We start from the raw sequence: 23726 nt of genomic DNA, 5'->3' as shown, positions 1-23726 counted from the left end.
AATAGCAAGAGTAACTACGAGCTGGTCAGAGACCTTTACGGTCTGGTCAAGAGACTGCTAAAAGGGCTCTGTGGCTTGAGGACAACGGCCTCATCACACAAATGTTTGGTAGAATGAGACTAAAACCACCTTTGAGGAGGCAGCTGTGTTTGTTGGGTGAGTAGGGAGTTCTGGTGACAGAGAAGTGGGAATGGAAAGGGACATTTTCAGGTCAATATGTAGACATTCCCAAGTATCCCAAACTAGAATGTCAGGTTGGTATTGTAGAGGCCATTCTCCTGCATCTGACTGAGTCCTTTTCTATAAGGTGGATGTCTCAGAGAGTTAGTTTGCTATGGACTAAAACTGCAAGCTGAGGGGTGCTAGGAAATCCTCTCAGGCCTGGTAACTCACACCTGCCTCTGGCCTTGGCTGCGTCTGAGGGTGAGTGTGTGGGTAGGATGGTGATGAGCGAGGGACTTACCTTGTACCACTGTGTAGGAGGCCTCCACTGAAGACAGGTTGGTAATGACGGTGACATCGTCATCACGGTTGGAGTTCTCAATGTCAATAGTGATGGACTTCTCCATCTCCCGGTGGAGGCTGGTCACCACCCCCGTGGGGCGTGTCACGTTGGTGAGGCGGCCCTCATGGTCATAGCTGGAGAAGAGAGACACTGATGAGAAGCAGTCCTCAAAACTCAGAACCCCACAAGGGATACACTCATGGGGCTAGAAAAGGAGAGAGGGGGAAGGTGGGGTGGCCAGGTGGTGCAGCATGCCCCCCTGCCCTGGGAAATGGTGATGCTTTTCTCCTACCCACCCATTTACCTAACAACATACTCAGTGAAAGCATTTCACCTCAGGCAAGGGGTACTTAATTACGCTTTCCCAAGTTAGTGAGAAGAGCTACCTGATGCTCTTTAATTTGGGCTCCACAAAGTGAAGGACTAACTAATAATGAACAAGAAAATCTGAATAGACCAGTGAGGAGTAAGGAGACTGCCTCATGAATCAAGACCTTCCCACCAAACAGAAGTCCAGGATCACTCGGCTGGCAAGCTCTACTGAATATGCAAACAAGAATTAATACCAGTCCTTTTCAAACTCTTCCAAAGAATAAATGGGAGGGAACACTCCAAAGTCATTTTATAAGGCCAGCATTACCCTGATACCAAAGCCATACATGGACACTGCCAAAAAAGAAAATTACAATTCAGTGTCTCCAAACATAAATGCAAGCATCCTCAACAAAATATTAGCAAATAGTTATTCTAGGGAATGCAAAGATGGTTCACATCAGTAAATCATTCGATGTGAAATACCATATTATCATCTCAATAGATGCAGAAAAACACTGACAAAATTTATAAGAAAACCCTCAATGATGTGGTTATAGAGGGAACAGCAGATAGAGTGGTAAAAAGCTGACCATTTTTACTTTGAGATCAGGAACAAGTCAAAGAATCCCACTTTATTCAACATAATATTGGAAGTCTTATCCAGAGCAATTAGGCAAGGAAAAAAGGTATTATTTGTAAATAACATATTTTATATATATATATATATATATAAATATATATATATATAAAACACTAAAAACTTCACCCCAAAAAACTGTCAGAAATAATAAGTTCAGTACAGTTGAAGGATACAAATATGTAAAATCTATTATGCTTCTATAAACTAATAATTACAAGAAAGAAAATTTTAAAAACCATTTATAGTTATATCAAAGAAGAAAAAAATACCCAGGAATACATTTAACCAAGGAGGTAAAAGACCTGTACATTGAAAGTTATGACACTAATGTAAGAAATCAAAGAATACACAAATGAAAAGACAGTATATGCTTATGGATTGGAATAATTAATATTGATAAATTATCCATGCTGTCCAAAGCAAGTTACTGTCTCAATGCAATCTCTGTCAAAATTCTAACAGTATTCTTCATAGAAATAGAACAAATACCCTAAAATTTGTACAGAACCACGAACCCCAAATAGCCAAAGTAATCTTGAGAAATCACTAGGGAACTGCAAATCAAAACCCACACATACATGGTCAGTTTATAATAGAGGAGCTGAGACTATACAATGGGGGAAGAATAGTCTCTTCAACGAGTGGTGTTGGGAAAACTGGATAGACACATGAGAAAGAAGGAAACACTGTCTTATACCACTCGTGAAATTGACTTAAACGGATTAAAAACCTGAATATAAGATCTGAAACCACAAATCCTAGAAGTAAATATAGGCGGTATGCTCCATGACATGAGTGTTGTGGTTTTTTTTTTTTTTTTTTTGTACTTGACACAAAAACAAAAGTAATAAAAGCATAAACCAACAAGTGGGATTACTTCAAACTAAAAAACTTTGGCACAGAAAAGCGAACCATCCACAAAATAAGGCAATGTACTGAGTGAGAGAGAATATTTGCAAATCTGACCAGAGAAAATATTCAAATATATAAAGAATTGATACAACTCAATAGCCAAAAACATGAACAATCTGACTAAAAAATGAGAGGACATACAAATGGCCATCGGGTACCTGAAAAGATGTTCAGCATCGTTAATCATTGGGGAATTGCAAATCAAAACCATACTGAAATATTACCTCACAATAGTTAGAATGGCTCTTGTAAACAACCAAAACCAACCATGCTGGTGGTGATCTGGAGGAAAGGGAACCTCCTACACGGTTGTTGAGAATGTAAACTGGTGCAATCACTATAGAACAGTATGGGGATTTTTCACAGAATTATCATGTGATCCAGCAGTTCCACTTCTGGGTGGAATCTGAGGAAAACAAACATGCTAATTTGAAAATATTTATGCACTCACATGTTCACTGCAGCATTATTTACAACAGTCAAGATATGGATTAAGAGGTCCATCACCAAGATGAATCAATAAAAAAGCTATGGTATAAACACAATATTATTCAGCCATAGAAAGAATGAAATCGTGCCATTTGTGACAACATGCATGGACTTTGAGGACATGATGCCAAGTGAAATAAGTCAGACAGAGAGACAAATACCCTATGATCTCAGCTATATGTAGATCTCAAAAACAAAAACAAAACCCCACAAAAAACCAAGCCTATAGACACAGAGAACTGACTGGTGGTCGCTTGAAGTGAGGGGTAGAGGAAGACGGTCAAAAGGTACATAATTTCCAGTCTCCCAAGGCAATAGAAGTAAAAAATAAACAAATAGACCTAATTACGCTCACAAATTTTTGCACAGCAAAGCGGACCATAAACAATGACCTACAGACTGGGAGAAACATTTGCAAACAATGTGACCAACAAGGGCTTAATTACCAAAATATACAAACAGCTCACACAACTCAGTAACAGAAAAGCAAACAACTCAATCAAAAAAATGGGCAGAAGACCTAAACAGACATCTCTTCAAAGAAGACATACAGATGGCCAAGAGGCACATAAACAGATGCTCAACATTGCTGATTACTAGAAACATACAAATCAAAAACTACAATGGTAGTTTGGGTCAGAAGAGCCGCCATCAAAAAGTCAACAAATAACAAACAGTGGGGAGGATGCGGAGAAAAGGGAATGCTCCTGCACTCTTGTGGGAATATGAATTGGTGCAGCCACTATGGAAAACAGTATGGAAGTTCCTCAAAAAACTAAAAGGAGAGTCACTATATGATCTAGCAATCCCACTCCTGGGTATATACCTCGACAACACTATACATGCACCCCAGTGTTCATAGCACCACTGTTTACAACAACCAAGACATGGAAACAACCTAAACAGGCATCAACAGAGGAATGATAAAGATGTGGTGTACATTTACAATGGAATACGACTCAGCTAGAAAAAGAATGAACTAATGCCATTTGCAGCAACATCAGCGGACCTAGAGATTATCATACTAAGTGAAGTAAGCCTGGAAGAGAGCGACAAATACCATATACTATCACTCATATGTGAAATCTAAAATATGACATAAACGGACTTATCCATGAAACAGAATCAGACTTATAGACACAGAGAATACACTTGTGGTTCCCAAGAGAAAGGTGGGGTTGGGGAGGGATGGATTGGGAGTTTGGGATTAGCACATGCAAACTGTTATGGATAAATTACAAGGTCCTATCGTATAGCACAGGGAACTATATTCAGTATCCTATAAGAAACCATAATGGAAAAGAATATGAAAAAGAATTAATTCAATCACTTAGATATACAGCAGAAATTAATGAAACATTGTTAATCAACTATGTGTGCATGCATGCTAACGGGTTTAGTTGTGTCTGACTCTATGCAACTCCATGGACTGTAGCCCACCAGGCTCCTCTGTCCACGGGATTCTCTAGCCAAGAATACTGGAGTGGGTTGCCATTTCCTTCTTAAGTAAATCAACTATACTTCAATAAAATAAAAGGTACAGATTTTCAGTTATAAAGTAAGTCATGGGGATGTAATATACAGCATGGTAACTGTAATTAATACCGTATTACATATTTGAAAGTTGCTCTTGCTAAGAGTAGAACCTGAAAGTGCTCATCATAAGAGTTTTTTGTAACTATATGGTGACATATGTTAATTAGACTTATTGTGGTCATTTTACAACATATACAGAATCATTATGTTGTATCCCTGAAACTAATATAATGTTACAGGTTAATTTTACCTCAATAAATAAGAAAATAAAAAACAGTTCTAAGTGTTTTGATGTGGGGTGCTTACTGGAGAACTCAGTATTTCAACTCTTGCTGCCAAGTAGGGACAATGTAAGCAGTGTATTCCATGAGCCCCAGGCAACGATTTAATTCCAATCCACTATATTACCTGGACACCTACAGTGTGTAGATTGCTGTGCTTTGCTGTGAGAGAAACAGTAGGAACCGGAGATTTTACTTTCTGGGAAAAGAGGATTAGGGCTGAGACCAGAATCTCAGCAACCACTGGGAGAAAAGCAGGTTTTCTTTAACTTTGAAAGAAGATTCAGCTTCTGATACCCCTGGAGTAAATGTCTAAGATTCAGGTCTCTCTGCAAAGAAGCCTGCAGACACTGGCAAGGAGCTGTGAGTTCCAGTAATGGGACCTCATGGCCACCTAGTGGAACCAGCTCTGTCTTCCTTGTCTCAGGTGGGGCTGGAGGCTGCTTTTGACTCCTTCATTCAGCACCTACTCACCGAGTTCCTCGTAGGTGCCAGGCACTGTTCAAGGATCTGGGGACCCAGCTAGGAACAAAATGGATGAAAATCCTTGCTCTCGTGATGTGTGCAAACTAGATGGGGAGAGTCAAAATAAAGCTTACAATACAGAGTATGTCATATGGTGACAAGCGGTAAGGATTAAAATAAAGGAGGAGATTGTCCTTTTCAGTAGCCCCATGCCTTTTAGAGATAACAGACTGCTCGCGCCCATTCTGAGAACTTAGCACAACAGAATGTCCGGATGGCATTCCTGTGTTGGCTTCATCCCTGCCCAGCTCTCCATGGGGCACTCCCCAACACAAAGGGGAGCGGGGGAAAGGTAACCCCTTAAAGGGACCCACTCCAGGCTCCTTGAGCGGCAATGCTGGCTGATTCTGGAAAATAACTCTTGAACCCTGCTCCCTGGAATGTAACTTCCCTCCCTCCCTCAGATCTGATATTCAATCCTTCCTCTGTTGCTTTGTTGGGAGGAGTTGATCAGGACTGGAATAGCCCTTTATATTACTTTATTTTAGTTTATATTTAGTAATGCTAGAAGTATTTTAAATTAAATATTATATTAAAGTGTTAAAGTATTTAGTACTTTATATTATATATAAATGTATTTTATATACTACAGAAATATATTTTATTAAAAATTTTTATAAATTATATATACACACACACACACACACATATATATATATATATATATATATAGCTAGGGGCTTCCCTGGCGGCTCAGAGTTTAAAGTGTCTGCCTGCAACGTGGGAGACCCAGGTTCGATCCCTGGGTTGGGAAGATCCCCCGGAGAAGGAAATGGCAACCCACTCCAGTACTCTTGCCTGGAGAATCCCATGAACGGAGGAGCCTGGTGGGCTACAGTCCGTGGGGTCACAGAGTTGGACACGACTGAGTGACTTCACGCACTCACTCATATATAGGCTAAGTTGCTTCAGTCATGGCTGAATTTTCGTGACCCCATGGACTGCAGCCCGCCAGCCTCCTTTGTCCATGGGATTTCCCAGGCAAGAATACTGGAGTGGGTTCCCATTTCTTCCTCCAGTGGATCTTCCTGACCCATGGATCCAACCTGTGTCTCTTACATCTCTTGCACTGGCAGGCACGTTCTTTACCGCTAGCATCACCTGGGAAGCCTATATATTGTGCTTTATATTAGTTTCTCCCTTCTGGAGGCCGTGTCCTCTGGGCCCCAGGGTTGGTAAGGCAGGCTCTGCCCCGGCAGGAGAGAGAGTGGCAGGAGTGCAGGGGGTGAGAAGACTGCAGGATGAATTCAAAGTGGAGTACTGGTCCAGTGGCTAAGACGCCATGTTTCCAATTCAGGGGGCCAGGGTTAGACCCCCAGTCAGGAAACTAGATCCCACATGCCACAACTAAGAGATTCTGCATGCTGCAACTAAGACCCAGAGTAGCCAAATAAATATTTTTAAAAGTTTTCAAAGTGGACTATTATGTAAAGATCAGATGGGAAAACTACATGTTTTAATTCTGCCTCTCTAAACTGAATCCAGGTGTCTGTGGGGTCTTGTTCGTGACTTTGTTGACTCCTCTCCCTAAAGTTTTCACTAAGGTGACAGTCCCAACAGGAGGCTGAATTTGCATTTGACTTTTAAACAACCAATTTGCTGACCATGTGTAAAAAACAAAACAAAACAAAAAAACCACCACAAAACAGAAGTTGCCATCTTTTTAGGAGGCTAAGAAAACCATATGCATTGAACTCCTACAATGGAGAATGTATGATCTTTTACCAACTTTATGGAAGAAAAGCAACTGTTCACATCAAGAGAGAAAAAAATTATGCTTCCGTGTAACTTCTGAACAATCATGACAGGGGAAAAAAACCATGACCATGTGTTTTCATCCAGTTCGGTGCCCCTTCTGGAAACTACTCTTCCACTGAAGAGTTCCTGTCTCAGGATGCACCTCAGCCTGAACTCTGTCACTCCAGCCTCTTAGACCTGGCCCACTTCAGACTGGCCTCCTGAGAGTGACACCAATTCTCTCTGAAATGTGTTGGGTCTTCAGGTGCAAGCAAGAAGTTGAGAATCTAGGAGGATTTGGGTTACGGTGCAGCTTTAGCTTAACCTGGTATGAGAGCCAAAGATGGCACTCAGATGGCGCCTTCAGGGACAGAGTCACCTGGTAAAGTGGGATCCAGTCCCAGTGCCCTGAAGGATGTCAGGCTGCTTCAGACGTCTGAGAAAGACAGCTTTGCCCAGAGGAAGACGGCAATGCAACCTATTTCCAGCAGATGGCAGAAGCTTCCTTTACATTCTCTCAAAGCCTTCGGAATGCAAACAGGAAGTGAACATGCCTGAATTTAAGACTGATCATCAACGAAGTCTGTTCTCTCTCCTGTCCTTCTTTCCTTCCGTGACAACACCCGGCCAACTTACTAAATTCTCAGCTAGCAGCAACACATAGACAGAAAGCAACGACTCCAAAGTACATAGTGGCATAGTGGTTAACCAGATCCTTCACCATCAAGGACAGCCAGATCCTTACCAATGCCGTCCTTGTCTCAGCCAGCCAAGGAGCAACCTTAGCAATCATACCTTAGCAACCTCCTCCCACTGGCATCCCACTGGTTAATACCTGTAGCGGCAGGCAGGTGACCAAGAACTGCCTGCAGGAGTGAGGGAAAACAGCTTTTTGGTAAAACAAACAGCAGAGCTATCAAGTATGAGATAATTGTTAGGGGAAATATGACCAGCTCTCACATCTTTTAATATACCTAGCACTTTATCTGTATTGATCTGCTTCTGCTAAAGAGGAAACTCAGAGTTTATCTACCTGTCTGTGCAATCAAGTGTGTTGCTGGACCTATCAGCAAATTACAGGAGCCCCACCAGGACCTTGCCTTTTAGTTTCTAATTTCCGCACCCATGGCAAACATGAATAATCAGCAGAGTTAATCAACACTTGATCTCTCAGGCGCTGTGCGTGTCCAATATCCTGAAACTGGAACGGCAAGCAGACAACGGGAATTCCCAACTCTTGCAGGGAGGATGTTCGATATCAGACACCCAATAACGCAAATCATTTACGAGTCAGGGAGAGGGGACAGGACTATCCCGAGGCATTAAAGTCTCAGGAAGTCAACATGACTATGTGATTCTAAAAGCCACACCAACAGCCGATCCTGATGCCAGTGAGGGTAGTAGGGTAAGTGCCCTGAGGAACTACTTTAAAAATCGACTTACTCATAGAAAGTTGTCCATCCTGTTTCATCACTCTTGGTGGCTAGGAGGCCAGTGTTCCCGTCATAGGTCATGAGGCCGAGCTCCAAGTTCTGTGTGGACACGACTTTGAGACCTCCGTTGGTACCCACTGTGAGGGTGATGATCTGGTTGTCGGGCATGAGCAGGTGGCGGGGCGTGCCGCTGCTGTCCCGACGGATCTTCAGGGAATTTCCGTTGTTGTCAATCAGCTCGGTGACAGCGTTGTCAGCACTGTACGTGAAGTTGTACAAGTACTCCCCCGTCACCAGGCTCACGGTGTACTGGTGGATGCCCTCGGCGTTGAAGACGTACAACTCCTGTTCCCCAGGGGAGGCAGCCTCATACTGGTTAAAAGCATTCAGAACGGGCTTGTTCTTGCTGACCGCCCTGATCCGAATATTCCCAAGGTCGGCGATGTAGATGGTACCGTCAGGAGCTACAGCTAAGGATGATGGGGAATTCAAGATGGCGTCAGTCGCGTAGGCATCGTCTCCTGAGTAGCAGTTGCAATTGACATCGTTTTTGCAGTCACAGTCAGAGGCTGCGCCTGCTAACAGGCAGATCTCCCCATTGGTTGTTACCTGGCGTAGACGGTTAATCTTCTTCTCGTCCGTCTCGGTGATGTAGAGGACCCCAGTGTGAGAGATGGCAATGGCGCTGGCTGACTCCAGGGCAGAGTGAATGGCTAGCTTGCTGAGCGAGTAGTCAATGCCAGGAACCTGGCAGTGCATGGGGCGTCCCGCGATGATGCTGACTTGATGGTTCTCGGTGATGCGAAGGATGACGTTGTTCTCCAGAACATACAGGGAGTTGTCCATGGGGTTGACAGCAAGGTCTGTTGGCCACTCCAGGCGAACCTATGGATGATACAGCACCAAATTCAAGGACAGCCTCTAACATGCTCAATGTTTACCTGCCCAGGGCACTTCTATTGATTTTATGCAACTGGGGGGAAAATACTTTTTTTCCCTAACACAGTGTAGAAGAGCCCATCATGGAACCACTCGCTCACTGTCCATGCTGGGCATGATGGAGAACAAGAGACGGTGGAACAGACATCTTCTGTGGCATCACCTTCCGGGGCTAGAGTAGGTCACCAGTTCTACCCACAATGCTCTTTGCAGCCCCAGATGATTGGGCCAGGGCTGGATTCACCACACATAGTTGGACAGGTAGTTAGTTCATAGCTCAAGGGCTAGTGTAATGTAGTCCATGCTCTGCTCACCAAGCCATGGGACTGAGGAGGCTGTGTTCACTTAGAGGAGGCACCTTGATCTAATTCACAACAAGGAACCATGCAGTTTAGAAGGGGTCCCTGCCCCAAGGGCAGCCAAGGCACAGGCTGGCCAGTGAACTACAACCTGAGTGTTTGCTTGAAAAAGTAAACTGGATAAAACACTTCCCTTCTCTGCAGAATCTGAAATGAAAACCTTAGGAATCAGTTGTCAGTTAGTTGAGGAATTTGAGCTGAAAGTAATGAGCTTGACTGAGGGTGGAAAAGGCCCTTTTGGAAGACTAAGCACAGACTCAGGTCAAGGACCCTTATATTCAAGTCCCATTTCTGTAAATCAACTATACTTCAATAAAATATTTTTTAAGTATACAGTCCTTTTTCTCCTGTTGTACATTTGAGTGAGCCTCTGTTCTCTGCTAATGTAAGAGCCCAGACTAAAGACTATCACTTGGGGGAATATCACAGAGGGAATCTGCTCAGTTACAACTTCACAAAGTAAAGGTTTATATAGTGAGGATGCAATTGCTTCAGATTAACAGGGAAGTTCTGATTGACACATAGTACTGTATGGTATGTTCTCAAACCCACAATAATGATGGAGAAGAGACGTAATTACACAGTAACGCCTACCCTATAATCTGCCACGGCTGGAGCATGTCACCAGCTCCACGCTTCTGAGCGGAATTCCCCTCTCTCTTTCTCCTATTTCTCTTTCATGTCTGTCTCACATGTCCCATTCCATCTTGCTGTCCCGTTCATTTCAAATCTTCTGCAGACAAACCTGGGATCTGTATCTCCCCCTCCCACTCCACTTCCAACCCAGAGAGAACCCAGGTGAGAAGTTCAGGCTCAGAATCAGGTGTGGCACAGTGATGAGAAATGAGAGGGGAGAGAGGGAGAGGGATTCCCACCTGGGCCACATCCATGCTGGAGTCACAGCTGAGGGGCCGGACGGCAGTGAGGTCATTGGAGCCCAGCAAGGTGGAGATGATGCCATTCTGGTCGACCTTGCGGATCATGGTGGCGTCGACAAAGTACATGAGCCCATTCTTGTCAACTGCAATACCTGAGTGGGGCAGACAGCATGAGTGTGTCTCTTGGCAAGGGACAGGGCTGCTGGGGTGGTGGTGGTGGTGGGGATGCCCTACTAGGCATTATCTTCTTGGATGAGGGACCTGACTGGACAGCACACTAAAGAGTCATTTAAGGTGACACCCTTTCTCACGGGCACTGTGCTGAGATCTGGCTAATTCCTGGGGTGTGGGCTATTTCACCACACAAGCGAAGAAAGAACCTTGGGCTGCAAATGAACCAAGGCTGCGAATGAATGAATGGGGAGATCATTTTGCATCTGCTCTTTTTTAGAAAAGAGCTATTTCCCAAGTTCACTGCTTGAAAAATTATCGGTAGTAAATTACTGGAATACCCTTCACAACTGATTGCCACACTAAGGTTGAGAAACAGTGACTCTTGCAGTCACAAACTCCTAATTCAAAATATATCCTCCAGGAAGTATTCCCAGTTAAGCCGTGACTCCACTCGGCACATTGTTATTCCAGGGGAGTGCTGGTTCTAGCACTCCCTTGGTAAGAGGCAGACAGCAGCTTTATTTCTTCTGCATTTTCACCCCAGTGCCCAAGCCCAAGGCTCCCCATCCTTAATCTACACTGCTGTGTGCTTTCAGCTTAGCTAAAAATGCTAACAAGGATTGGACCTTCCAGTGATGGTCCTTAACCTTCAGCATCTTTAGTTCTTTACAAATAGAGATCCCTCAGAGCCAAGAACCCCTCCTTGCCAATCCCAGTCCCTTGGAAATTATACCGATTCTTAATTGCCGCCATTATGGGGCATTTGCAAAATGTCAGGTACTGTTTGGACTTTATATACACTGCTATCTAACAGGAACAGCTGGGAGTGGTTGGCGGCTCCCCCCACTGGGCCCTGTTCTGTCTCCAGCCCACACAGCTGGCCTTCGGGCTCACACCGCGAGCGTTTCCTTCTGACTCTCTGTGACCAGCAGCAGTCAGCAATCTCTAGGGGCCAGTGACCCCACATTCCATTTGTAGCCTATGTGGGAGATGAAGTTTACTTCAGATAAAGAAATACTTTTTCTTAAACAGCGCTCACCCACCCACCAAAGCCATCTATCAGAAGTAAATTACTCTAGGACAAGCTGGGTTTGGGACTGCCCCGGCTGAGTTCTCTTCCAGCATGCAGGGAGCCGGGTGTGCGGTGAGCTCTCTCTGGGGTGGGGCTTTCTTGCTGGGCAGCCTTTACCTCGGGGGCTCATCAGGGTGGCGTCCACAGCCTTGCCTCCGTCCCCGCAGCGGGCTTCGTCAAAGGGCAAGCACTGCTCGCCGGTCCCTGCCACGACTTCCGAGTTCCCAGCCAGGTCTTTGGCTCCACTCAGAGACTTGACGCGGTAGATTCGCCGGCTGTTGGTGTCAGACACGTAGAGAGAGCCGGACACGGGGTCCACAGCCAGGTAGTACTTGTGTGCAGGGTTGTTGCTTCAGGAGAAGAAGCACAAAGAGCAGTGAGACGACGCCATGCAGCTGGCCTCCTGGGTCAGAGAGACGACACACAGCCCAGCGAGACTCTAACCCCCTCTGGAGTCTATTGGGTTGGCCAAAAAGGTCGCTGGGTTTTCCGTAAGATGGTCTGGAAACACCTGAACCAACTTTCTGGCCAACCCAATACTTTAGTGAACTGGAAAGAATCTAATCTAGTAAGTTAGTGTTCTACATATCATGGCTCTGAGCTATTTCTGCTTGGGCTTAAGCTCCTCACATTATCAGAGAATTCATCACTTCCCGTCCTGCTAAAATACCACTGCTTCATTTAGCCGGTGTGAAAAACCCCACTCTGATCCAGCTTTCGTGTTTGTGTTTTGTGGGCACTGATCTTCTTTACTTCCCCCGTGGGTTTACTCTGTTCTCAAGCGGGATTGAGGAACACTTCCACGAGGCAATGCCCTCTTTCTAATCTATGCTTCCTCAGTGACTCCACGGTACTAGACCACGAGGGCTGGGGCAACCTTTAGTCTTCCTAACTTTGTGACGGGCTCCCTGCAGCCATCTCAAGTCCTCAGCCTCAGATCTTTTCTGCTGCTCCTCAGTGTGGATACGAACAAAGTTGGTATTTTGTGTGACGACCTGTGATATCTTGCTGACATCATGTTCAGAATCTAAATAATAAAGGAAGGAGATGTAGTTTTCAAATATTGGGTAACAGTGAGATCTGGGGGCTTCCCTGGTGGTTCAGTGGTAAAGAATCCACCTGCAATGCAGGAGATGTGGGTTTGATCCCTGGGTGGGGAAGATGCCCCGGAAAAGGGAATGGCAACCCAGTCCACTATTCTTGCCTGGGAAATCCCATGGTCAGAGGAGTTGGTGGGCTATAGTCCATAGCGTTACAAGAGCTGGACACGACTAAGCAACTAAACTACCACCAACCAATAGTGAGGTCAGAGGTGTGCCCCAGAAGCTGCCAGGACCCTAAGTCACACTGGGAGAGAAGCACCTCAGTGTGGAGGTGATGTATCAGGAGAGCATGAAGCCTCAGAGACCTGGATCTCTTTCTCTGCTGTGCATTCAGCTCTGCTATGGGTAAGATCTGTAAACCTGGCTCAGAACTAAGACTCAGGAAACTCTAAACTCAACTCGAACTCCGCCGGGGACCTTAAGGAAGACTTTTGGCCACAGTGGGTCCTAGATTCCTTACTGGGGGTAATGAAGAAGATGAATCAGGGTATTACTTATGTCCCTTTTGGCTCAAGCCCTACATTTTTGTCCTTCTGCAGTGTGTGTCACTGGTTGGAGGTTGCAACAGAATGGGTCCTCATGCTATTCCCACACTGGTTATTAGCATCACTGTCCCTAGGATACAAGTGGCAGGTGTCTCTCTGTCTTAGGTTTTGGTGCCACAGGTCTAAATGAGCACAGGCCGTTTTTTTTTCCCCAGTCATTTTGCATCTGTAGTTTGGAATTATGGGAAGAGAGGAACTGGAAAAGGTGAGACAAAGATGAGGGCGATGAAGGTGTTGGATACATCTGTCCTGTAGACATTAGCTGGTAAATTACTAATTAAAACACCACCACTTGGGTTCTTTGCTGATTTAAATAAGAAAATAACTAGAAAGCTATTTCTAGGAACAGTTTAAGCATTGATACCATCTTAATTCCAGCTTCTCCTCAGGCGGCTATTAAGACCAATACCTGAACCAGAAGTCAAGGGCTTTCTAAAATTCCAGCCTAGATGATGAGTCGGGGAGAGTAGGCTACCCAAATTCCTTGCCTTCCTTCATTATTCCTTTTGTTTATTATTTATTTTTGGCTATTAAGTCTTAAGAGACTATATGTACAGGCAACGAAAATAAGAGCAGAAAGGGAAAAGTTCATGCTGGTTTTTAATTAGATGCTGTAATTTGTTACTGGCCTTGGAGGAGCTGGTGCCATCCTCAGAAGAACGGGGCATTGCAGGTTTGTGCCTGCCTTATGAACAAGATAATTAATTCTGGACTTTCTAGGGAGCCCGATTCAAGGAGGCTTTTCCAAATTTCTGGCAGAAGAGCAGCCAGTTGAGGGTATGGGGTCAGTTCCTACTGGGAGCCCATTCTTCCCCACGGTCGGTCTCATACTCATTCCAATCGAGATGCTTACAGAGCTCAGGTAGATGGGCAGCCATGCTTTCACACTGGGGCTATGGTGAAGGTCAAATGGAGTATGGAAATTTGAGGGGGTGTCCTTCCACAGTGTTGCTGCTTTTTAAAAAATTTGGACCAACTGGGTGTCTATAACTAGCCAATTTTGGCGGTGCCTGAGATGGAGGAGGCAGAGGACTCCTACACACGGCTCTTACACTGACTTTGATGATTACACAACTTAACTCTACTCTTTGCCTGTGTGTGTGCTCACTCACTAAGTCATGTCCGACTCTTTGCAACCCCATGGACTGTAGCCCGCCAGGCTCCTCTGTCCATGGGATTTCCCAGGCAAGAATACTGGACTGGGTTGCCATTTCCTGCTCTAGGGGATCTTCCCAACCCAGGGATCGAACCTGCATCTTCTGCATCTCCTGCATTGGCAGGAGGATTCTTTACCACTGAGCCACCTGGGAAGTCCCACTCTTTACTTGATTTTGACCTAACATGATGCAGACGCTTCTGCCAACATTTCATTTCAAGGAGTGCGGAGAATAATTCCCTTGAGTATTAAGATGCACTTTTTTTCCTCCTCTTCCAAGTAAAAATAAGGTCACTTTTCTGATGTTTTAGTGCAACCCAAAGTTTTCCTAATTTTGTAACAGGAAGCCCCTCAGAGCACTATGCATGTAGAAATGAACCGTACCAGTACAGTTTTAAGTGATAACGTCAGAGCAGCTGAATGACAAAGGGTATTTAGACAAAAAGTACTTGGTCCACACCCTTCATACTACTTAAAAGTGATTGAATTTTATGAAAATTCCCAGTGCATCTGACTGTTGGATTCATTTTGACCAGCAGATTGGCAATTAACTTGTTTTTTTTAAGTGACCATACATTCAGGGGAAAAAAATCATTAATGAGTTGAAAATGAGTTTTTGACCCGTTTCCAGTTCATTAAAGCTTTTGTGAACCCAGTCCAGCATTTACAAAAGCCAGAAGTTTACCTCAACTGTTTAGCCCAATTATGGACCGCAATGAGCAGTCGGGGTAAAAGTTCGCTGAGGGTTCATTATCTCACACTTGCATCTTCCGGAAATTCTAATTACTGTCAGCTTATTTGGTTCTTTTTTGACTGCATTTCATAATTGCTAAAGCTTATCATATCCACAACACACAATTAGCACATAAAAAGTTACTATATTTGGCACATAAAAATATACAACATTACACAAGAAAGCACAAAAACAAAACGCAAACACAAGGAAGCAAACGAACCATATCAAATTATATGGGAAAGAGTTCTTCATCTTACCTATGTTTAAACTCTTTATTTCTTTATAGAAAGAAAACAGAAGGAAAAAGAACAAACAGTTAGCAGAAGAACTGATGATAAAGTAAACGTAACATTTTCATTTCTTGTATAAAGGGTCCCCCCCCCAAAGGCAGTCTTCTTTTTTTTCCCTTCTAGCTGACAGCTCCTAGGACAATTACAGAAATGAGTCCTCTGCATACAAATAAGTTCCATTCCAAGAGCTTGTTTGTAAGTCTTATTTGTTAGTAAACTCCAACAAAGTTAGTCTTGGTACCCAACTAGCACAATTGGCTATATAGTAGTGTACTGTAATAGGTTTCTAATACTGTTTGCACAACTGATACATAAAAAACAAACACAAAAAAAATGAAGAAACCATTTTTAATGTTACAGTACAGTACCTTGAAAAGTACAGTAGTTCAACAGCTGGTCTACAGGGACTGGCATTAAGTGAACAGGCAAGAAGAGTTTGGAAGAAGGGAGAAGGGAGAAGAGGTGGGAGATGGCAGAACTGAAGGATCATTAGCAGTAGGAGATGGAGGGCAACCTGCAATTTCACTTATGCCTTAGGTGACTGGACCAGGGTACAGTTTGCATCTTTGAAAGTTTGCAACTTGAAGGTTTATATGTAGGAGATCTACTGTATTTGGGAAGCTCCTTTAGTTTTAGATTCTTCCCAGCCACTGGAAAATCTAGACAAGAATGCTTAAATTCTCTGAACAGCAGTGTGGATTTACATGACCCAGGTGAAACAGCCTAATGCAGGGATGGCACACAGGTGACCTCTCGGGTGCCTACACCTATCCACTGGTACTGGCTGCTGGGAGGGCGGGAGGGGAGGATTCTGAAGCCACATTCAAGCTCATCTGCAGCACAGAGTGCTGAGTCGCTTGGGACATCTGCCTGGGGTGTGGGAGGGAGCCTGGTGACGCCTGTGCCACCTACTTGCCATTGGTGCATCATAGAATCAGGCAGAGGGACTCTGCCCCCCGGATAGAGCCCCTGCCCCAGACAACAGCATTTGCCAAACACTGGTGAGGCCCTGAGAGTCTCAACTATTTCCTCACCCTGCTCCAAGTCCCCTCCCCATCTGACACGCACGTGTGTGCCCCCCCCCCCCCCAACATGCACTCTTCCTTACAGATAACACTCATCAATGAAACTCACAGGTGATGCTCTCCTCTCGTAATTGGAGCCAAAGACTCAGTGAATATTCTTTCTCAGACAGCTAGTGAAAGTTTTGCTTCTTTTTTCTTTCAAAAGTGAAAATACAGGGACTTTCCAGTGGCTAAGACTCCGAGCTCCTAATGCTGAGGGCAGGAGTTCTATCCCTGGTCAAGGAACTAGATCCCACATGCCTCAACTAAAGATACCACATGCCACCATGAAGATAGAAGATCCCACCTGCCATAACCAAGACCTGGTACAGCCAAGTAAAAAAAAAAAATCTTAAAAAAAAAGAATGAAAATACATATCAGGTTCAACAGAAAAGCAGCTGAATCTTAACAGCATTAAGGAGAAGAGGAGAGAGACTAGGGCCTCAAATAGAGAAGTACTCTCCATTTCTGAGGTTTTCTGGCCACTGTGGAAGGAACCCCTGACCTCTCTTTCCCTTCCAGCTAAGGGAGGAGGCTTCAGGGAAAGAACAAAGAGGGTTGAATGCTCTGATTCCTGTCTGGGTGCAGCTCAGGCCTTTGCCAGGGGCCATCATTAGTGGTGGGTTTGCACAGGGATTACATTTTTATATTTTATTCCAACATGTTAGTTTTCGCAAGAAAAAAAAAAGTTAATTAAATGATGCTGATAACTCTTGAGCTCTGACTGACATAGTGCAATTTAAGATTCATTCTGCAAAGCCTGGTGTGTCAGGGTGGCAGCCGGGAATTCTCGCATCTATTTTATATTGCTTAATGAAAGTGAAATGTTATCTGCCACCAGTGGTAGTCATATTTGGCTCTTAATTATTACAATATCAATTCCACTTTTTTAAAGTTAAGGTTTTGCGAAAAGACTGGTTGGGATTTGGGTCTGTAGACCTGACCTACTTCTTTGCTAAGAACATCTGCTTTAAGTTGATTAATATAATATCTATGTTGGGGGAAGGAGAAGGCAGTGGGGACTCAGTCACTGAGAGTGCAGGGTCCGAATGATCCTATGGATCTGAGCTCTGGACAAAGGCTGAGGTCACGGCTATTCCAGTCCAGGGCCATTAGTAAAGTGGCTGTTTAGAAGCAATGAACACAAATAACAGCACCATTGAGTCAATCTACGTACATGTGCGCAGGTGCCGTACTTACAAGGGATAGGCCTCGTCTTTGGGTCCATGGCCTCAGGACACCAACCCTTTGAGGAAAAGGTTGTCTCCGATTCAAGAATTGAGATGGATTAGTTCTCCACACTGAGGAGTTTCAATGACTCCCCTGCAACGTATTCAGGATCTCTCTAAGACTTCTCCGCTTGTCTCAGGGACCTCTCTGTAGGCTGTCTTGTGATTTATGTGTGTGTGCTTATCATCAGCAACAGACATGAGTAAGTAAATCTGGACATGACTGACTTGTCTCTGTGTGGCTGATTCTTAGTAGACAGCCCTGGAGAGAGGGAGGGCTGGAAAAATGGGTTCTTGAGTAGAGGAAGGAAGCAATGGGCTGCTTCCCTTCATGCTGGAAGACCTGCCTTGGACGCGTTCCAGTCCCTCATGTTCTGCTGAGAATCACAAAGCTACCATCAGTGGAGACTGTAGTCTTTCTCTATTCCAATTCTATCACTCTGTGGCACAGAACAGGGTGGATGTGGGGTGGCCAGAGTTTTTGTTTACGTGTTTTACTTCTTAAAAAAAAGTGAGTTGGGATACATTTAGTTTAGTTTAGGGGGATGTGCTTCTGTGGCTTATACATAGTCCTTGTACTATCTCTTAGATGACAGTGGTATTCATGGCCCTAAAGAATGCTCCTGCCCTGTTATACCAACACACCTAACATCATTACAGGAACTAGGATGTCCAGTGGAGAAGTCATATATCATGAAAGTGCAATGGTTAATTAATAACAAACTTTAGGTTATTTGTCTGGATCTTGTTACGTCTGCACTAATTGCCAGCTTTTCTAAATTTGTCATTTGTTTGGGGTTCTTTTCTTATTTTAAATGGTAGACAGTTTCATTCTAAAATTGCATTAAGATTCAGACCCCATGAAACCTGGATCTGTCCTTGGTAAAAAGATCTTTGAAAACAATGCCAAGAACTGTCTAAAATTTTGTGGGGATACTGTTGTCATTGTTACTCTGGGTAGGTGCTATGTTATATTTTGTTTTCTGATCTCCATGTTTATACCCTGTCTACACAGAGAAAGCATTTCCCCTCTGAGTACAATCTCATTCTCCCTAGCTTTCTACGTTGGCATTAAGCAGGGTCTGTTGGAGGTGAACTCTCAGGCAAAGTTGGCCTTTGGTGAAGCCTCTGTTCAAACTCTGCTGCCCTTACCCACTCTCCTAGGTTCCTATTTCCTTGCATCCCTCTGTAGCACTCATACACCTGGGCAGGACAATCCCCTCCCCTAAACATCTTCCCTAGTGCAATGATGCTTCTGACCCATCCCATCAGCATCATTAGAATCTCAGTATGGGGAAGTGTTTTAGTTGGAAAAAAGCCTAGCTCATATCACAATATAATCTAATAATGGGAAAAAGAGAAAAAGCTTAGAATTGCAAACATGAAGGAAAGTGTGAGATTCTTATGTTTATGGAAAGGGGCCAAGTCAAGAAAAGGCAGACAGACACTGTCCCATCCGTTATCATTTCCTGCCCCATACTGGGGTTCAGGTCTGGAGATATTCTCAAACAGGGAAGACAGGAAAGTTTGTTTGTTGATAGAACTTCGCTCCAAAATGTGAATGATTGACAGATATACTCTATTCCACAGGGCTTGGGTTTTCTAAAAACCACCTGAAGAGGATAATTGTTATAAGAAGGGAAATGGGCTCCCAGAGGCAGGTTATCAGGCTTTCTTGGGGATGTGGGTATTGGAAATGTCTTGAATGCTGGTGGTATTAGAGCAGGCAGGTGATAACTGGTTTACATAAGAAGAAGGCTTCTTCCAGCATCAATTTTTCAAGTGGGTAGAACTCTGCCCCTACATGTTTGGGATAGGCAAAGGACGAAGTGAGGGAGAAGGAGCGTGAACACTGAAATAAAATTAGGGTTTGGAGGCTCAGCTCTGGGACAGGCACCAACTCCCAAAATTGGATCATTCGGCTGCCAACTCACAATGGAGAAAAGACAGAAGCACGACAGGTCTCTCCCCATCCCCCCCTCCCTTTGCTGGTTACTGTTTTGAAGAGAGGGGATTGACAGCCCTTTGTTTTCAGGTATGTGGTGGGAAGCAAAGAAGAATCAAACCAGTGTTCTTGTTAAAGCTTAACTTCTAATCGTCTGGATACCTGGCTGATGAAATGAGAGCAAGTCTAAAGGTGGTTACAAAGGAAAAAAAAAAATCACACAGCTGTCAAGGGAAATTGACAGTTACACTCCCTCCAGCTGTCTTCAATGTTACCACGTGGGTCCTTGTACCATTGATGTTGTGGCCCCTGCAACTTGAGAGATGTGGAATCAGGGGCAAACTCCAACCAAAGAGAGGATGCTGGGCTTTATCCACTTTAACTCAAGGAGCACGTCTCGAGCCCCTCCTGTGGGCCAGGCACCTCTCTGGGCATCAAGGGGCAAAGATGTCAAAGGTGCTGACTCTACAGACGTTCACACCCCGGGGCCCTACAGACTGGCAGAAATAGCTGAAAAACATGATAGTCTCATGGTGTCACCTTTGTGGGAAATGAGAGTTAAATGGCTCAGGGGAGACCAGGCTTCACGGAAGAGGAGGCCTTCAAACTCCATTTCTAAAGGGGGACCTGATGCGGGAGACGAGGTGGAGAAGGTATTTTAAGTGGAGCAAGCAGCAGGAGCCAAGGCGTGGAGGCGGGGAAGTGGCAGGCAGGTGCTGATGGGGCTCTGAGCAGGAAGAGCAGGGACAAAAGGGTAGGGGCCAGACGTGGAGGGTGACAAACGCCAGATGCGGACATGCAGCCCCTCAGAACAGGCCCAGCGCTCACTCCGCTGCCTGCCCTGCCTCCCTTCCTGGCTCCCCACTGACTACAGGATGCCTACGAAGATGTTCTACTAGAATAACACAGCGAATAAACAACTTGGGAAAGGGACCCGGTCGGGGAGCGCTAAGAAAGTGGCATGTCTCATTGTCAGCGTGACCTTCTGAAGATTATCCAGCCTCTTCCATTTTGCCTCCCCCTTCCTCTTACTGTTTATCTTTTGGTCATTATACCCTCTACCCCATGTCACAACCCCCCCCCCCCCCCGCCCCGCTAACCATGTTTCTGTGATGGTTGGTTGGTGGCTCTTCTAGAACACTCAGCTTGAATTGCTTTTCCTCTCTCAGGTGCCCATATCTCGTCCTCAAATGGGTGCTCTTTAAGCCTGGGTTTCATCCCCTTTGGGACCCAGCTCAGAGTCTGGCTCACCCTTATGCTCAGTAAATGCCTCCAGGATCCCCGATCATTTTATTGCTGAGGCTGTCATCTTCTTGGGGTGGAGCTGGGTTGTATTCTCTTCTTCTACCCACTCCCCACACTGTGCCTGGCACATCTCAGCATCCCAGAACACCAGCAACAGTTGCTGGTGCTCAGAGCACTGACTTCCCTCTCAGAAAGATCTCAGAGACACAAAAGGCAAGGGCAGCCTGTGGCTTCTTCCAAGTCCTTCACTTGGCAGCTGAGGCTGCCTCAGAAAATACCACCAACCACTTGGCTGCTCAGATCAAAATCTTAGCAAGACCTTTGATTCTTTCCTCACTCTTTGGTTCTCCCCACCCCAATTTCTGAAAATAGTCTATTGACATTTCCTATGAAATTTACCCTGAAAATGTATCTCAACTGGAAGCTCCCCATCTCCCTGGCTGCCACCCTAGTCCATGTCACCATCACTCAAATCCTGAAACAGGGCTACAGTCTCCCTATTGTCTCAGATTCCTACAGTCCATTCCTCACCTGATAGCCAGAGTCATCTGTAAAAAAAGGCAAATCAGATCATGTCAGTTCCACCCGTCTTCCTACTTTAACCTCCCATGGCTGTGCATTGCAGAACGAAAAAGAATGTGAAAAAGCGTCTATATGTATGTATAACTGAATCACACTGCTACACAGCAGAAATGAATACAACATGGTACATCACCTATCTTCAGTAAAATAAATAAAGAAGAATATGATCCACACGTGTAGACACGGTTATTCCGATCTTGAAGCACTGGTCCCCTACCTACCTCTCTGCTCTCCTCTGAGACACTCTCCCCTGAGTTCTCCACCCTCCTGGATTTCTATCAATCCCATAAATAAGCAGGTTATTTGCTGATACTGGGGCATTTGCACAATTTTTCTCTGCCTGGGATACTCTTCCCTAGTACTCCACATGGCTATCCTCATCATTCATATCCCACCTCACGAATCACCTAATACAAGGGGTTTTTCTGCATACTTTATCTTATGTAGGTTTCTTCTTCCTCCTACCCATCATCACAGTCCCTATTTCTCACCCTGTTAGAGTTTCCTTAGAGCACTGAAGGCCACTTGAAAAACTTTTTAAAATTTGTCCACATGATTTAGCTTGAAGTTCCCTATCAGACCACCACCTTTGGCCGCCTGATGTGAAGAGCAGACACACTGGAAAAGACCCTGATGCTGGGAAAGACTGAAGGCAGGAGGAGAAGGGGGCGACAGAGGATGAGATGGTTGGATGGCATCACTGACTCAGTGGACATGATTTTGAGCACTCTGGGAGGTGATGAAGGACAGGAAAGCCTGGCATGCTGCAGCCCATGGGGTCGCAAAGAGTCGGACACAACTTAGTGACTGAACAACAACAGACCACCAACATGACAGCTAGGGCTTTTCTTTTCCATGTTTTTTTCCCCCTGCTTCACCAGACAGTCCTGTACATGGTATATATTCACCAAGTATTTGTTGAATGAATTTTCTCCCTTGTTTATAGACTGCATTTCTCCCTTTACTTCTAGATGGATTCCTCTCTAGGTTTGAGGACCTGGAATCAACTTTCCCAAAAAGAGAGTTTCAAAGAGCTTTTGTCCAGAACAGAGACCTGGACTTTATAGACTCAGGAGGAATCCCCTAGGGTGGCTGGAAGTTACCTAGCAAGGCCTATGCAGTAATTCTAAGTCAGATCTTAATAAATGTGCAAAGATCTAGAAAATTCACAGAGAGCTAGCACACAGAAGTGCTCAATAGAAGTGTCTGAATTAATGAATGAACATTAGTGGTTCTCAAACTTCGATGCATATCAGAATTTTCTACAGAGCCTGTCAAAGAGAGAGACACCTTGATGCTGCTCTAGACTTACTGAACAAATTCTCTGGGGGTGGGCTCTGGAAATCTTTTTAAGATGTGCCACTTTAGAAACCAGGGAAATGGAACATCAGCTTAGAATAGTGGTTCTTTCACTGTTAGGTATATATCAGATTCTCTCGTGGAGGTTTTATAAAATATATCTACCCAGGTCCCACCCCCAGCACAATGTCTGAAGGCTTTTGCCTTTGCCATAAGCAGGTGTCAACAACTGTATTAAATACATGAGTAGTGTTTTATCGCTATACCAAGGATTTCCCTCAATCCTTATTTGATCCCAGGTCTGGGTTATCAAACCTCAGCCCATCACACCGAATGTGTATCCTCTGGAGAACCCCACGTGTCCACCATTTACCCAGGGAAGCCATAGAGTGAAAGCAGGTCTTCCATGCCGTCACTTACCGTAACTCCAAGATGCTGGTCACGTTTCGAGAGGGAAAGATGCGCCGGATATAATTGAAGTCACCAACGAAGAGGCTCCCGTCGACTCCAACAGCCAGGGCGACTGGGGCGAGCAGCTTGTTGCCTTCAGCAAGGCCGTTGCAGCTGGGACAGGAGATGCTCCGGCGGCGGCCGTTGCCCATGATGCTGGTGATGATGGCGGGCTGCTGCGTCAGGAACTGGTTCTCCCCAGTGCCTTTGTGCAGGATTCCTGGGCAGGGTTGGGGGGGGCAGTAAATTGGAATGGTTACTGCAGCCCTCCGGGGTGGACATGTCT

General features: G+C 44.9%; 1 protein-coding gene across 7 annotated transcripts in view; it reads right to left on the bottom strand.

The window, feature by feature from the left end:
• TENM2 (teneurin transmembrane protein 2) overlaps nt 1-23726 on the bottom strand; it is a 1355454-nt gene that overhangs the window by 51667 nt on the left and 1280061 nt on the right. For 5 of the 7 annotated variants that reach the window (XM_070465745.1, XM_070465747.1, XM_070465749.1 and 2 more), the window contains 6 exons: nt 23411-23660; nt 15593-15613; nt 11913-12145; nt 10547-10701; nt 8384-9258; nt 464-639 (listed from right to left, as the gene is read on the bottom strand). In XM_070465745.1, coding sequence (XP_070321846.1) covers nt 464-639; nt 8384-9258; nt 10547-10701; nt 11913-12145; nt 15593-15613; nt 23411-23660 — 1710 coding nt within the window. The remainder of the gene's footprint in view (nt 1-463; nt 640-8383; nt 9259-10546; nt 10702-11912; nt 12146-15592; nt 15614-23410; nt 23661-23726) is intronic. The other 2 variants (XM_070465746.1, XM_070465748.1) reach the window with 1 other exon arrangement.

Source organism: Odocoileus virginianus, chromosome 3, assembly GCF_023699985.2.
Source record: "Odocoileus virginianus isolate 20LAN1187 ecotype Illinois chromosome 3, Ovbor_1.2, whole genome shotgun sequence".
In the NCBI taxonomy this organism is placed as follows: domain Eukaryota; kingdom Metazoa; phylum Chordata; class Mammalia; order Artiodactyla; family Cervidae; genus Odocoileus; species Odocoileus virginianus.
The sequence above is the reverse complement of the archived record's forward strand: the minus strand, read 5'-3'. Positions and strand labels throughout refer to the sequence as shown.